Source organism: Drosophila biarmipes, chromosome 3R (assembly GCF_025231255.1).
Source record: "Drosophila biarmipes strain raj3 chromosome 3R, RU_DBia_V1.1, whole genome shotgun sequence".
In the NCBI taxonomy this organism is placed as follows: Eukaryota; Metazoa; Arthropoda; class Insecta; order Diptera; family Drosophilidae; genus Drosophila; species Drosophila biarmipes.
The window spans coordinates 26,331,759-26,348,581 of record NC_066616.1 but is presented as its reverse complement, the minus strand read 5'-3'; the positions used below and the strand labels follow the sequence as shown (position 1 = coordinate 26,348,581).

General features: G+C 44.2%; 2 protein-coding genes across 5 annotated transcripts in view; one reads left to right on the top strand and one right to left on the bottom strand.

Annotated features, from left to right (window-relative positions):
* LOC108024524 (trichohyalin) overlaps positions 1-14,824 on the top strand; it is a 29,295-nt gene extending 14,471 nt beyond the window's left edge. Inside the window, exons 1-2 of one of the 2 annotated variants that reach the window (XM_017094486.3) lie at positions 12,597-12,706; positions 12,973-14,824. In XM_017094486.3, the coding sequence (XP_016949975.1) occupies positions 13,011-14,516 (1,506 nt within the window). In that variant the 5' untranslated portion in view covers positions 12,597-12,706; positions 12,973-13,010 and the 3' untranslated portion in view covers positions 14,517-14,824. Of the gene's footprint in view, positions 1-12,596; positions 12,707-12,972 lie in introns of those variants that run through there. The other variant, XM_017094487.3, reaches the window with a different exon arrangement.
* Positions 1,032-6,619, bottom strand: LOC108024526 (peptidoglycan-recognition protein LB). 3 transcript variants are annotated; one of them, XM_017094489.3, is made up of 3 exons: positions 6,114-6,619; positions 1,603-1,962; positions 1,032-1,485 (listed from the first exon to the last, which is right to left on the bottom strand). In XM_017094489.3, the coding sequence occupies exons 1-3, from the start codon at positions 6,148-6,150 to the stop codon at positions 1,202-1,204; spliced, it is 681 nt and encodes a 226-aa protein (XP_016949978.1). In that variant the 5' UTR covers positions 6,151-6,619; the 3' UTR covers positions 1,032-1,201. The 3 variants fall into 3 exon arrangements, with proteins under 3 accessions (XP_016949978.1, XP_043946840.1, XP_016949980.1); XM_044090905.2 differs by lacking the exon at positions 6,114-6,619 and adding an exon at positions 2,554-2,710; XM_017094491.3 differs by lacking the exon at positions 6,114-6,619 and adding an exon at positions 2,563-2,700.
* Positions 14,825-16,823: the final 1,999 nt, after the last annotated feature.

The following is a 16,823-nucleotide window of genomic DNA, read 5'->3' as shown; positions in this document are numbered from 1 at the left end:
ATGAGATATGAATAGATAATATGCCAGGTATTGTCATAATATACTGATTAGACAAGTTTCATAATCATTTATTACTAAATCTATGATTATAAATCCAGTGTTCTGTAATCTCTATCAGTTAATAAACAGGGGTATCATTAACTAATATGAATTATTTTATCATAATATACTGATTAAAGAAGTTTCACAATTAAACATATAATTAAGCTTCCAGTGTTTGGATAAGTGAATTAAATTGGTACCCTTCTGTAAGCTCTATCAATCAAAGGAGTTACATTCTGATAAAATGTATCTATCATATCTGGCTGAAATCAATCAAATAACTCCAGCAGAGCGAAAACAACCGATTAAAGCGAATGTCACTGCCACAAATATTTGTTTAACTTGCACTGTTCGTTATCAGAAGTGTGTTTTTAAAATGTTTTTGTTTTAAGCTCCGCCCGAAAGCAGGCCACTTGTTTTTTTGCGCTGTCAGCGTCAGCCGAAAAGTATGCCAAATTAAACAGCAAATATTCCCACGCCACATGACAGTGAACATTTTCGCTTTGCAACCAATTGAAATTTTGTGGCAGCCACCAACTCGTCTAACCGTTTTTCACAAATATTAATTACGTATTTATTTATTTCATAAAACACCACATATGTTTGGAGGACTTTAAAAATCCGCTTTAAGGCGATTGCGTTCTGCGTTTGGAATTCCAATATGCGACATCCCCTGAGGCTTTATTAATTCATCAGTTGGACCTAGAAACGCTTTTTCCGCATGTGAGGATTGGGGCTTATGGACCCCCAAACGCCACTTCACCTCCCACAAAACGACCCCCATGGCGAGCCAATGTCAAATGGCTGGAAAAACCTTTCGATTTGTGCGGGGTCGCCGACATTTTCAGCGCCGCGTGTCGACCAAAAACTTGTGCCATCGAAATCGAATTTGACACAAATTAATTGCTATTTGATTTGACAAGTGCGAATGTGGGGCGGGATGTCGGAATTGACTGTATGTATGGACAGAGACGGCCACAGGATGGGGGTTATGTTTAAGTGTTATCATCTAGAAATTGCTTTATTTGTGAAATGTTCGAAGAGACATCTAATGAATACTGAATGAACTCCTTGGCGTTGTGCGGGGAGCCGAGCTCGTTGTGGCTTCTCTTAAACTGCTGTTGCGAGGGATGAGGGTCTGGCGGGGACCAGACCTTAACTAGACCTTGGGCGCAGCTGGCGGGGATTGAGGTGCCGCCGGCGGGTGGGCTGGCGCATGGACGTGCGGTTCCACTGGGGCCGGAGTGCTGGCCTCGGTAGCGTTAAGCTGGGTGAAGTGCGGCCAGGTTTGGATCTCGGCGAACAGCCTGTCGCCCGGGCACTCGGTATCCCGCACCTGTCTGTGGCCCAGCAGCTTGTAGGCGGGGTCAATGTAACCCTTGAAGACGCCGAAGGCAATCAGGCTCTTGGCCGCATCCAACATCTGCTTGGGCGGCAGTTCGGCTGGAATGAGGATAGGTCATCATTAAAGAGTTTTAAATATTCTGTTGTTTAATACGGAATGGGTATTCTTTAAGTAAGCCCTATCCTTAATTGCAAAGACATATCCTTCCTACTCACTTCTCCAATCTCCGATGAGGACGATGCCCACGCTCTTGTCATTGTACTTGGGGGCATGGGCTCCGATAACATTGAATCCCCTTCCTGTATAGATCATTCCATCGCCGCCGATCCCGAAGCTATAGCCAATATCATTCCAGGCGCGCTCCAGTTGGTGGAAGTCCTGCATGTCCCGCATGCTCTTCATGCATTCCGGCGTGGTATAGCACACGGCTGGCATATAGGAGTGGTGGATAATCACGTAGGGGGCGGCTCCCTCGAAGTGTTCCACGGCCTTGGGCAAGCGGGCTCCCCACTCCTCCCGCGACACAATTCGACTCGAAGGCACTACATCGCCCGTATTCATGTGCTGGCTATAGCCTGGAAGTAAAGATAGGTTTCCGGGATTAGTGAGGCTTACATTTGCAATTGTTGGACCAAGCTTTGTTAATACCTGCCTCATAAAAAGCTATTTAAAAACACTTTATAGTTGCAATTTATTAACTTAAAGCTTTGGAGTTCCGAAATCCTTATTCATTTCTAATAAAAACCCTTTAATTTCGATAAATTTTAAGGAAGATTATCAAAACCCATTTCAAAACACTTTAAAAGTCTTATTTATCTTATTTTTAGAGAATTTTATCTCTAAGTCAATCTATAATATTTCCAAACTATTATATATTTCTTCAAAATTCACTTTAATTTCGCTGAGTGCTCAGGTTCTTCCCCTCACGGAAAATTTGGCTTTCAAATTTTGTTTTCGGTGTGAACTGTTTGTTTACATTTATTCCCGTGAATTCCTTGTGGTGGCGTAAACAAGTTCAATTTTAACTTTTGCCATGAGTTATATCTGGCGCGTAAGACTCTGGCACTTCCAAGACAGTCGGCCAATGTTGGCCCTAATTGCAAAAGGGGGCGTGGTGTGCGGGTGTGCGAAAAGGGGGCGTGTGGTCTGCGGTAGTTCCGCCGTACATCGCTCACATTCCATTGATAAATGATGGCCGGGTTCCCCACGCGGCGCTGCTGTCTGCGGATGTCTGTGGGTCTCTGCGGCGGTGGCTGCGGTTCCGACGAGCCACGATTTTCAACTGACTCCGCGATTCCCCGATACCCCGGCGCAGCTGAAAATCCCCTTTACGAGCTCCAAAACAACCAGTTGCCGATCGGCTCCGATGGGCAATAGCGATCGGCGTCATCAGCGGCTGCCTGCTGAGCGGGAATCAACTATGCTAAACTGTCGATGAGATGGGTGATTTTTATTTGATTTCGCATTTACACCTATCTACACATATTTGATATTCCAGGGTAAAAGCGAGGGTTATTGGTGAGATATTTTTACCAGTTAATCAATGAAGCGTATCTTTTCTGTCCACTTATTAGATATGTTTTTGTATCTTTCAAAAATAAATATTTGCCACCGCTTTCGGGCCAACATGGCGTATTATTTTTATATTTTATGCGCCATATTTTTCAACGCCTCTATGGTGAAAGTAAATATTTAAATTTGCCAACAGAAAACACTATTCCCCCCCGTTTGTGGGATACAAATCGTTGGTAGATTATCTGCAGATAGATGTATCTATTTCGCTGGCTCAGTAGGGCATTCTCGATTCGCTGTGGCTTGGGCCACATCACCGTGACTCAGCTTAAAGCCCGAAAGCCAAGCCAAATGGCAGAGGAAGCCGACTCGCAACAGGTGCTACGGGTCGGCTATCATCTATCAATGGCGTGAGCGTTTGGCCGTTGACACTGCGGGCCGGAGAAAAGGCCGGCAGTCGGTGCGGTTCCGTTTGGCCCTGGTTCCTCCCCCGGCGTGAGTCATAAATGCAAATGCAGACTCACATTCAAAGTCAGGCTCCGATCCGAAAACTATTTCATTCAAATTTTGCTTTATGTGTGCCCAGAGCCGGAGTTGGCAAACATGAAAGGGAAGCTCGTCGGTTGCGGGGCTTGAGCTCATCGCCTTGGCATGTTTGCCGGCGTCTGCCAAAAACTCCGGAACACGCCGGGCCACTCCCGACTGTGGGCGTTACGCCTCGGCATTTATATGCATACGGAAAACTTAGAGCGGGTGCCGATGGAAAAGCCGGAAAAGCGAAAACGAAAACGGGCGACGGAAACAGGAGATGCAGCACTTGGCTAAGTTAATAGCGGCAGTTTCTAATTAAAATTTACGGAGAGCGAAAGTTGCGTGGGCACACAGCCGAGGTCAGCATAATAGCAGTGTTGACATCCGGCAAAGTAAAATGGGAAATTAAGCGTTAAGTACTTTTCACACTACTGTAGTTCAGTGAGTTAAGGAAATATATTTGCATTTTTTGTATACTTCAAAGTTTGTTCATGAGAAAAACAGAAGGTCATGGCCAACGGCTTTGGGTTTTCTAAACAAACTCCATTACTATTTTAAGTGTTCGTATTGTTCTTCTTTTTTGCTACTTATTAAAAATGTTTTTATATGCTTTGCAAGCTTTTAACGCTCATATTATAAACAGCTATTTTTTAAGATGTTAAAGTGTATAAGGTTGTAGTGTAGGAAAAAGGGTTTTCTCCTTTATAACTTTCAGTAAATTATAAAGTTCAGCAAGTTGTGAAAACTTCTTTAAAGGACTTCAAGTGCTGTCACTTTCTCCCCATCTGTTCGCGAGTGTCGCGCCCGCACTTTGGCACCTATCCTGAATTCGGGATTCTGGATCCTGGATCCTGGATCCCGGACTTCATGGGCGGCACGTGCTTGAATAATAAACAGAGCAGGAAAACGCGGGATTGCTTTGGGGATGTGCGATATGCAAGGATGTGGGGGAAGTGCCGAATCGTTGACTGTTTAATTTATGCCGCTTAGTTTCTAGTGTGTGTGTTACATGTTAATTACATTTATATTTACAGCCGGGCACGAAGGGCTCAAAATCAGCCCGCTCCCCTAATTGTTACCCTAATTGCGCGGCCTAATAAAGTAAACATTAAAACCCCTCGGCCTAATCAATGTTGCGAACTTGCCACATAAGCCCCCCCCCCCGAAATTCACACCCCCTAAAGCGAAAACTATCACCTCACCTGGGCTTTTGCACCTGCACAAAAAGTAATTTCACAGGCAGAGGCGCAAAGTTCTTTGATAATTTTCGATTAATCCCACGGACGGTTTATCGAGCCCGAGCTGCCGTGCTGATTAAATTCTCGCATAATTGAGGCATTTAAATTACCAGCGAATAATTAGAGTGGCAGAAATTCACACACACCCAGAGAGCGTTGTGGAGTGGTCCCTTAGGTAATTGTTTGTTTTTAATCAGGCAAAGCACATAATAGAGACATTTCAATATTATTATGTATGTTGGCGGTGCCGAGGAGCCCGTCAGTCTGCCATTAAACAAATATCCGTGCAGCCGTGAATTGTTTCGGCGGAATGTGCGAAATTAAGTCACGCTCGATTACAACAAAAATTAAAAGGCAACAGGCAAAAAACAACCGATACCCGTACAACGGCAAAACAAAAAGTACCCGGAGCAAACAAACAGAAAAAAGAACACAATAAAAGCAGCAAAAAAGAGGGAAAAAGCTAAAAAACCAGAAAGAAAGTGTTCTAGGTGGCGAAACCGAAGATTCAATTCCCTTCGCTCTACCTATTCAAATCTCATTGGGTTGCTTGTTTCTGATCTCTAGGATTTCCTGAATCTGAACCGGAAAGCTAATATATTTATGTTGGAAAACGGAACCATCTTCAAACTATATATGTCTGAATGATTGCTTGATTTCCTGAATCCCAAAAAAATGATTATCGAACAAAATCAAACCATCTTTAAAATATTCCTCTTTGTATTTTTAGTGGTTCATTAATATATTACCATTTATCTGGTAATTATTATATTATTCTATTCCGCAAATATTATATTATTCCATTCCACAATCATTAGTATTGCTCTATTATTCAGTCCCACAAACATTGTTATCACTCTATTATTTTATTCCTCAAAACGACCTAAAATATTTGCATTTGCCCTCAAAAATTAGCATGTTACGTGCTTATTTTTTGCTTTTACGGACAAGAACGCTGCGCATATTTTAAATTTTATTTATTTTAATATGTTAAAAGGCGTTCTTTTTATTTTGGCTGCTTTTGATTCAACACAAAAATGCATGCTGATATCAAGTTTCATTGATATTTTTATTTGCGAGCGAGAAGGCTGAGAGAACTTGATAAGCGACTCTGAGCTTCGGTTAGGGTGCGCATATAATTATGAATATTAAAATCAAAAACCATTTCACTCGCCCGCTGGTTGTCAAGCAGTAAATGACAATTTTGTTAAATGTCAGTAATTAATTGAAACAAAAAATCACATATCTGACAGCGTGCAAATTGTGCATACATTATACGGAACATATATTATCAGCTGACGCTGATTGCACTTGATGGGCGCCCAGAAGTCCAGCAAAAAGAACTGAAAATCACCACTGCGATAAGGCGGCTCGTGTATCTAGTCAATTTTGGTGCTCTCAGGGGCATGTCGATAAGAAGCAAGCCCCAAAAGCCCGCCACTTACCCATCATGGATAGCAAAACTAATCCCAGTGCCGTCATGTTGCTGTTGTTTCTGGATGTTGCTGCTGCCCTGCGCTGTTGCTGCTGCGATGCTGCTGTTGCAATTGTTTCTGGCTGGCTTTTCGGCTTTTCAGCTACTTAGGAACTTGTGTGCGCGCACCAAATGTGACTTTGATTTAGGAACTTTTGTGTCGATTGCTGCTCGCTTTTAGTTGTTTGCTTGTTTGGTTGTTTGCTGGTTGTTGGTTGTTTGCCGTGTGTTGTTATTGCTCGGCTGGCTGTGGCTGTGTGGCAAGAGTTGTGCGAAATTTCGAAGGTCAGACTTTGGTTTGGCAGCTTTCTGCTCGCTCGGCGGCCTTATGCTCCGTATCACAATCGCGAATGTTGGCCAGCATAAGGGCGGGCCTGAGTTTATAGAAAAATTCACACCGATTTCGCACCGCCGCCGCTGACGTCGCTGCTGGCGCCGCTGCTTCCGCTCCCGCTGGTCGTTGTTGCTGCTGCTGCCGCCGCCGCCGCCGTAGGAGCAATGCCAAACAAATTGGTAATCGCATGAAACTTATGGCCCCAACGCTCTCGCCGCTCGCTCTTTGATTTGGATTTTTTAAATTTCGCGACCGCTGCCGCTCTCGGTTTGAGCTTTCTGCTGCCGCTGCCTCGGCTACCGCCGCTGCCTGCGCTACCGCCGCTGCCGGCGTCGACGGCGCAGCTGAATTTGATAAAGTTGTTATCAGCCAGCAGTGGGTTCCGCTAAGGTCACTTTGTGGTCTTTAGGGAAATTTAATACGACTATCTATTGGTTTTCGCGGTGAATTACCCATGACAGTGCGAATTCATTGGCCCCATTCAACCGCATTTCACCTCTTCCGATCGCCGGTACTTTTTCGCATCTGAAGGGTTCTTTTTTGAGCACTACTGTTACGAGGGCCGCCACACGTGTCAGCGTGAATCGGCACTCCGCCCTATAGATAGGGGTGCAGAGAGAGAAAAGGGGTGTACTTCGCGCTATAATAATCTTTATTACCTACGATACCAATGCTTTTTCTCGAAATGATTTATATATTTTAATACATTTTTTAATTTTATATACAAAACATAATTTGTTTAATATTTAAAGAGAAAATATATATGTTTAATATCAAAGAATTCTCATTTATTTTATTTCTATAAATATATTATTATATATTTTTTACTTAATTTTTTAAATATATGTATAAAACATATTTTCCCATATTTAAAAGGATTATAATATAAGTTTGTTTAGTTTGTTTAGTATCAAATAAGTCTCTTATACTTTATTTCTGATGTTCCCTATTCATTACCTATTTATTATTCATACCCAAACCTATTTAAAAGTCACCACTTTTCTCTGCGTGCACATAATAAGTATACTTCACCCTATCACTTTGATATGCAATTAGGGTTAATCATCGCAATTGAATTTGAAAACGTTGCCTAGGCTATAGGGCAGAATTCACGCCTCGCAATCACAACTTCCGACAGGGGCTAGTGATTAACAATTAAAACTGTTTTGGATTATGGCGATTAGAGGACCGTGATGCGGATGGTTGATCATTTGGATTGGGGAGGAACTCCATATATAGTAGGGCAGTTCAATATCGGTCAGTCTTGAAGGTCGCCGCTGATAAGGGCTTCCTATCAGGCCCATAAATCAGCGGGGGGAACTTTGTTGACAATCTCTTCAACAATAGTTGTTGGGGGGACAGTTCGCGATCAGCCTGCTGCAGACTGCTTTTTGGCACTCGACAATGACAAAGGTTCGAGTTTGTAATGGCAATTTATTATTGTCACTGTTACTTGGCCAAAGTTTTGCGGAACCACAAAAAGCACTCCTCATCTATGACTCATTCATTGTCTTAACTATCTCTTTCAAAAATATTATTATTCAGTTTTCGAAGACACAGGTGGCGTTTTATTCTTATATTTGGGCTTGATAAATGAATGAGCCCATTTCCATAGCTTCAGGTGATTTTTGGTGGCTCGAAATTTCGCAGTGTCATCGTTGTATTTAAGATACTTAGTCTCATCGTTATATTGGATAAAAAATTGGCTGATGCAATAATTTGGATTGATAAATGATAAAGACATTTCTATAGTTTGAGATGATTTGTATACCATGGTTTTCTACTTTTCTGTTTTTGATTGGTGTTTAATACGATTTGTGAAGTATTTACATTTTTTAAAACCTTTCTTTTTTTTTAGCTGTTAGATCTAAAATGATATTAACAATTTATAAATTTTTGAAAGAGAACTGAAAAATGGTTAGGAATTTTAAAAGAAATCATTTCAAGCGACTGCATACAAAGTATCTCAATCCTGCTCAATTCTAAGATGTTTGTGTTATTTCCTATATCTTATTAATGATTAGAGATCTAAATAAATAAATGATGTGATCCTAAAAAAGATGTTCCTATAAAATGAATGTATTCTTGGTATATGATCCTAACTCCATTTCTGATACTAAAAACCGTGACTTTTTCGCAGTGACTTCAGAGGCAGCATCTCTGCCCCTCGTCGTTCTCTGTGTCATTTGCTTTCTTTGACCACCGGACATACTCTTTTTTTTTTTAATTTGTAGCCGTGTGATTTAATTTTATTTTTTTTTGGACCGGGGATGCCCCTTGGTGGGATCGCGTTGGTTTTCGGGGGAAGCCCGCTGCAAATGCGGCGGGTACTAAATTGCTTTAGTCGGAGTGCCGAGATCGGATGGATAGACAAATTAACAGCATTTTATTTTCCGTCGTCGATTTATGGCGAACGAGCACATTCCATCCTCAGCTTCATCTCGATCTTAATCTGAATTTGTTTTTTCATTTCATTTATTTGTGTGTTTCGTGTCGAACACTTTGGGGGGAGCACCGTGGCCAGATGCGTTCTGGCGCCTCGGCCAAAGGAAGTCCAAATCACCGGACTCATTTTCTCTGCCTCTGCTGCCTTATTTTATTTGCTGTTTATACCTGCGGCAAGGTAAACACGCAGACCACACCTCCGTCCCCCCCTCAAAAACCGAATATTTATTACACTTCAAAAAGGGGAAATTTCTCGAACGCTCTTTCCAAATTGTTGAATTGTTTTAGCAGAAAAATAGTTGTGGCGGTACTTACCGCAACTTGGGGCCAGCTGTTGTTGCTGGAACAGCTCCGAATCCGTGAGGATTGCTGGGGGACTGGTAGTGGAGACGGGGAAAGTGGAGTCGGATCCAGACGTCTTGTCGCCCATGTTGCGTGCCAATGTCTTTGAGGCTAACTGAGGTGAAGTCCAAAGCCATCGAACAGAACTCAACTATTTCGAATCGCTGCTGCCAACAGGTGCCTTTGATTAGGTCTTGTAATCTCGAGTTGCTCTTCCTTTTTTGGGGGGCACTTACCTTGGACACATAATCCACTGGTTTGGAATCAATGAATGAGTGCTCAGTGTTTATGCTTTTCAAGAACACTGCTTTTACCCCATTGTTTGTGCCCCACCCCTGGTTATAACACAAATAATTAAAGATATTTTATGGCCACAGGTGTGCGATTCAGATAAACACACACGCTGAAAAAAAGTATTTGCAATTTATCTTTTTTTACATTAGATGTTCCGTACGAAAATCGAAAATACTTAGTTGTATTTTTGAAATTTTCCATGTACGCTTTATAAATACATTTGTAAACAAAACGGGGGTATAACAATGCAATTAAGAGGTGATAAAAATCAAGTAAGGCGGGTTCATCAGGGGGTTATTATTATCTGGGGGGATCCCCGGGCATTTCTGGGCTCAAATCGCCCGGTTAGAGCATTGCCCGTTCGACTTTCGGCTGCCAGTTTGGCTGACCATTGTGTTCATAATTTACCATTCGACTGGCTACCCGCTAATCGCACATCTTATCAGGGTATTAAGTGCCGCTCACTAACTACGCCTTGGCACGCTCTCCCGATCAAAAAGCGCCGAGTGGGGGGCAAAAATCACACGCAAAATCACAGGCCTTCTTTTTCCCAAACTTTTGATGGGCAAGCCATGCAAGAGTCTATCTACACGGCGAGCGAAAACGGAATAATTTCAGTTGGATACAATGTACAGACCATATCAGTTTCCACTGTTTTTTTGCTCCATCGGCGTAATCTCAATCATTATAAATTGGTCCCGAGCCAAATGAATATCAGGCAATAATGTGAAGTAGTAATTTATTGATTTGAAGCCAAGGGCCTGTTTTTCAATGTCCGATGAAAGACAAGTGGCGTTCTAGATAGTGGGGGGTTTTTTAATTCCAAGTGCTTAATCAGCGTGCAGAAAACTGACCCTATATAATGTTCGTGTGCTAATAGAGCTCAATGGAGCACTGATATACTTCTTCGACTAATTATGAAATGAGATATTGGTTTTAATGAAATATGAATATTTTCCATATTATAATATTTATGTTAAAAAAATGTCCATTTAATCAAGAGCTGGATTTAAATGCTTAGATATGGCAGATACAAAAATGTATAGACTTATTTGTACTTAATTATTGACCATTTTATTTTTGAAGGATAGTCAAGATCCTTTTATTTTACGCCTTTAAAAATCTTTACATTTTTGCTAAATATTAACAACATTGATTTTTCTGAGTGGACACATATTCAGAATTAAGCCTACGCCACCAATTGAAATCTTCGGCAGTGCGAACAATTCATCAGATGCCGCCATATCATTGTCTGTGCTGATTAGTTACGCCTTGCTGGTTGGCAAGGAGAGACCCCCAATACAGGGGGGGCTGTACCAGGAGGCTGGGGGCACTGGTTCCTGGGAACTGGTATCCTTGTAGCGGCACGCACATGCCATATATTAGGACGCATAAAATGACAAACGACTCGCGAGGCGCGTAAATTGAAAACTCGCTGAGCCTGTGCGAGATTGCCTGTGGAAAGGCTGGGGACTGGCGACTGGGGAATCCGGGAGGGGGAAATGGGTATACGTATATATGGATTTCGGCGACTTTTTGGCTGTTTGTTATTGCTGCCTGAGCAGCGCCAGAGTCTCACTCTCGCCTGCTCCTGGCTGTCGGCCAAAACTTTGCCAAAGTATTCAAATTAAAATTTCAATTAAGGAAGTGAATTTGTGTGTGCCGAAAGTGTATTAAGTCTATATAGCGGTGGCATCTTGGCATTTCACTGCTTCTGTATTCCACGTGTGCGTCGCCTGCCAGCGCCCACTCGGATACCCAGCCTGGCGGGAATGGGGGGCCTAAACCGAAGAGGAGCAAACCGAACAGATCCTGGTGGCAGCCCGCCTACAAACGGCATCGTCGTCGCCTGTTGTTTGATTTATTGCCAAAGTTTGTCGTCTGTCATATGACATAAGGAGTACTGTGTTGGAATATTTTACATTTTACGCGGCTCCCCAGCCCACTGAAGCACCTTGCCGGCTGACATTTTCCATTCAATTTGGAATGAGTGCGAAAGAGGCTTTGGTCGCTCCTCTGTGGGCATTATTAATAATGCAATCAATTTGTAAACAATTTGGCATATATCAATGCGCTTCGTGCTGCCCATAAATCTTTGGGAAATTAGCTCAGTCAGCCCACCCACTGTTGCACTTAAAAATATTAAAAGCTAGTGTTTCACACAAATAAAGTTTGATGGGTTTTGTGGTTAGGACATTTTAAAAAGGGGCAATAAATTCAAAGATGCACCTTAAAGATAAATCGTGTCTTAAAGAATCGTGTCCATATAAGTGTTACCTATTTGCTATAATCCGTCATAAGAAATGTCTGCTTAATACACTTGCTTAAAGCTAAGCTTTTATAAGGCCTCAAGACAAGGTTGACTGTCATGACAACATCATAATAATGGGTTTTATGAGGCTTTCTGATCCCAGCTTTTTAAAATAATCTTTGGCCAGCGTCAGCGTTTTAAAATGCTATCAATGTGGGCCAAGAGTAAGCCAGTTATTTCTTTGGCCATATATTTTAAAGCACCGCAAATCCGTTGGGATTCTTATGGCACACAGTATATTTTTTGGCGAGTGTGGTCATTTGCATGCCAGCCCCCCTGACAGATTGCTGGGCTGTCCTGGTGATGGATTGGCGGCTGGTTCTGGCCGGGAATTGTTTCTGGGGGAGCAGGGTCATGACTGCTAGTTGGGAGTGTGGACAGGGGGCGGTTCCAACAGATTCGGCCATATTTCTGCGTTTTGGCTGCTCCAGTGGCTGCTGGTGCTTTTGCTGGCGCTGCTGCTGCTTTGGCAGTTAGTGACAGCTGCGGTGATGGCTGCAGTTTGGGGCTGAAAAAACCCGAACCCAAAACCAAACTCAAACCAGAAATGGAGAGCCGGGGCAACCATAACGCTTGTCCGGTTGGCAGCCATGCATTCCCTAACATTGGAGGAGAATTGCCCTCGGACCGAGAGCCTTTGACTGGCCGAAAAGAATGGAATTCGTTTGCAGCTGTTTGCCCAAAATTTCAAATTTCTGTTTTCTGTTGCCCGAATTTCCAATGGATGGGTCAGAGTAGGCAGTGGTAGCACATAAAAGACAGTCAACAGCAAAGGGAAATGCCACTCGTACAGTAAACTTTCAGCTCACAGATCCCTGCATATATCTGCTTTACAGAGGTAAGTTCAGAGTTGAACATCCTCAAGCTAATTGAATGAAGTTTGCCCCATGGAGTGTGTGTGTCCAGCTGAGATTCTTCCCTTGCGGAAGGGCAGCGGCAAATGGAAGTTCCCACCGAACAACCATCCATTCTCGTCCCCATCCTTAGCTTGCCTTGGCCCCAATTTAAAAGTTTATGAACTTGTCAGCCAACTGGCGCCTCCACTCAGACTCTCACCATCATCGCTCTGATATTTTTTCTCTCGTTTTTTGTGTGTTTTGACAGGAGGAAGGAGGAGCAGGACCATCGACCAAGGACCAAGGATGCCGGGTCGCCTCAACCAGCAGCACGCGGCGTACGCGCAACGCGTGGAGCAGGAGAACAACCGGGTGCAGGCCACACAGGCGGTGAACAGCTACTACAGCCACTGGGGCAAGGTCACCTCGCGCTTCGAGAACTGGACCAACAAGGAGTACTACGAGAAGGCCGACCAGCAGATCCAATCTCGCCGAGATCAGCAGGAGAAGCAGGCGGCCCTCAGTGAGCGGCAGAACCGACTTCGCCAGCTTTTGGCCTCCGAAAATGAGGCCTACGACAAGGAGATGGAGCGAAGGCGGAGACCACGGGAGCCTGGCGGTGGTGACCTCCAGATGCTGGGCCGAGTAAACCAATCTCTGAAGGAGCAGGAGCAACTGCGTCGCAAACTGGAAATGGAGGCCAAGCTCTACGGTCGCTGGCGGCATGGCGTCGATGATGAAAAGCTGCTCTACCAATCCAAGTCAGACAACGAAGTGCTGGCCAAGCTCAACTGGCTGGATCGCCAGATCGAGAATCAGCAGCAGCGGGAGGAGAAGCAGGCTTTGGCCGCGGAAAGGCAGCTCCTCTTGCAGCAGGAGATTAGCCGCACGGAGCAGGCCCAAAAGGAGCGTCAGCAGATCCGAGAGCAGCAGCTGCGCGAACTGCGTGCCCTCCAGGAATCCCACATGGCGGAGCTGCGTCTGCGCCAGCAAGAGACGGACAAGTTGAAGGAGGAGGAGCAGCACTTCCAGCTCTTCTTGGGCGAGCTCGATAAGGAGCGTGAGCTGCTGGAGGAGAGCAGTGCTCTGGTGCTCAAACGCGTGGACTCCGGACACGCTTTCAACCTCAAGAAGATCAAGGTGTTTATCCGCCAACGCAGTGAGGCCAGTCGCAAGCAGATCTCCCTGTGCGTCAACATGCTGCAGCGCATGTCCAAGTACGCGGTCAAGACGGAGGAGCTGAAGAACCTGCTCGAGAAGTACCGCTCCCAGCTGGAGAACGAGGAACTTGCCTGCGCCCAAATAGAAACCATGTACGAGTCGGAGGCCAAGTACAATCTGCAGCGCTGCGAGGAGAACTGGCGGGAACAGCACTTGCAGCGCTACGGAGAGCTGAGCAAGTTCATCGACCAGGAGAAGGATTGCCTAGGCAGCTTGCTCCGTCAGAATGTGAGCCAGCAGCAGGCGCTGGTGGAGCTGAGGAGCCAGCATCTGACTGGCATCGAGCAGGCCAACAAGCAGCTGGAGCAGCTCAGCCAGGAGCAGGCAGAGATGGCTGTGCCATCGCTCACCAGTCTCAAGGAAGTGGAATCACAAGCTGCCGTTTCAGAGGACTCGAGGTCGGAGGAGAACCTCATGCCCAAGGTTAGCGACTCCTTTTCCAACCTCAACTTGGATGTGTGGCAGGATCTACCGCCGGCTCGTGGCGAAGACGACCTGCTGCGCCTGAACAAATCTCGCTCTCTCAATGTGGTCACCTCGCAGACAGCCGCTCCTCCGAAGTTCGCCCGCAAGCGAGTGGCCTGGACCTAACAATTAGATTACATTAGATCCTTGTCGTTCCAGCTTAAATTTGAATGGTATTATTAGTGCTAAGTCTAGTTTAATCCCTGTTTAGCCATAGTTTAACTTTTTGAGTGAGCCCTTAATACACTCCACACACCCCCACACACATATATGTAAAACCCCCTCCCGCCCACACTTCAACGCACTCCAGTCCAATGAATTCCACTTCACCCTAACGAACACCACTCTGTGCACTTGTAGTTGATAAGGCTGATAGATAGGCGCTCCCCCCGAGGTGGGGTCAATAAATCACTCCATTTGTGGGCCAGCAGGAAGTAAGGCTTTAATTATTGTCAAGTGCAGGGTGGCGCCAGGAGCGGATCTCTCTGCCAGCGGGTGAAATAAACTATTTACAAGATTGAACAACGTCATGTTGCCAAATAACAAATCTATCTAGGTAAGTACAAATATTGTGGCTTTAAAAGAATAGGCTTTCGACACCACAAGTCAAATTTGCGAGCAGCTTAGGGAAATATATGGCTGTCAAGTATTTGGATTTGAAATTGTTCAATTATGGCCGACACAATTCCCTGGCATCAGATGCGATTAGCATTCAATCGAAATTAATATTTGTAGACTTGTCCAAATCTCTGGACAGTTTCCGGTGATGAGGCTCGTGAGCCAGTGAAGCCAGAGTGATATAATGTTACATATACAACACACTGGCAGGCATTTAATGCATGTTATTCATCATCTATTTGAATAGATTGCCGGGTTGGAGGCGGGGGCACTCCGAGGCCCATTCCATCAGCCGTAAGCTGCTCCTAATGGCCAAAATGCTCGCAAATGATGATGAATACGTTTCAATTACTCCACTCGAACTCTCCATCATCGGCATCAGAATCAGAAACGGGAACGCTGGAGCTGAAATGCTATCCAGGTAGCCTGCCCCATTCAGTGAGCATTTATGAAATATTGGAAATTATTATCTGCAATTATCTGGACGAGAGTCAAGCCATTGAAAAACGTTGCAGTCGATTTAGTGGTAATAAAAGCAAGCAGATACCACATAGGCATTCGCTCGATAAAGCCACATGTATAAAGAGGTATGCAAGAGCATGATATACGCGTTGCACAAGATATGGCAAACATATCGCTGCATATAGCGGAGTATGCCAAGCGCATCGCAGCGCCTTTGATTAAATTTCTTTGAGTGTTTGGGGCACACAAAATGCAATTTCATTTGCACTAATGGCTGGCGTCGCTGCCGCAGTCGCTGCCACTGCCGGCTGCATTTCCACTTCCGCTGCCAGCAACAATGCAGCGGCGCAGCAGAGGAAAACTGGGCGAAAAACGGCAAAGGAGAGCGAAAAAACAACAAAACGAGCGAAAAAAGATTGTTAAATTGAATTAAAACCAACAGCACAGCGGGTGGCTGGTGAGGGGGGTTTTCGGCTGCCAGCGGCGGCCAAGCGGAAGGTATATCATGATGCGAAGAATTGCATGCCGCTCCGGAGAGCCCAGCAGCACCTCATCCCCAGCACCCACCCCATCTGCTGGCATCCGTCTTTAATGGTGTTACTGCCACGGTGGCCATTACCAACTCTTTGGGCCATCTGCACAAGGTTTGTTCAAGCAATAAACGGAATTTGAAGGCTTGTTCAGCTGCATCACCAACCTCCCACCCATCGAGCAGAGCCCACAAAAGATTACAATGTTGTTTGGGAACTATTATTTTTTGCAGAGCCCAAAAAAGCATAATGCCAAAGTTCAACACTCAATTGTTCTGAATTGAAAACAATAACTTAAAGCTTACAAAATTCATAAGGATATCTCACGCTTAAATCGGGATTAAAATACTCATGTAATAAAATCAAGTTACAAAAAAATTAAACATGAAAATGGGCTACAATTTTAACCTTGCTTAAAATATAAATTTTATTGTGCAATATTAGAATATTCAACCACAAATTTAAAGAGATATCAAACGTATAAATCAGGTTCATGTTATGAAATCTAAAAATGTGGTTTTGGGGTCCCTTTCTGGAGTGGAAAAGTGGAGTTTTGGGTCCCCATACTGAAATCCTTTGAAAAAACGGAAAATCCAACATGAAAATGGGCCAAAATTTCGACCCTCTTAAAAACTAAATGTTTGAATGTAGAATTTTAGGGAATTTAACCACGAACTCATAGAGGTATCCCACTTCAAAATCGGAGTCGAATAACTCAAGTTATGGAATTTAGAAGTCCAGTTTTGGGTCCCCATACTGAAACCCATTGGAAAGACGAAAATATTGAACATGAAAATGGGCTAAAATTTCGACCCTCCTAAAA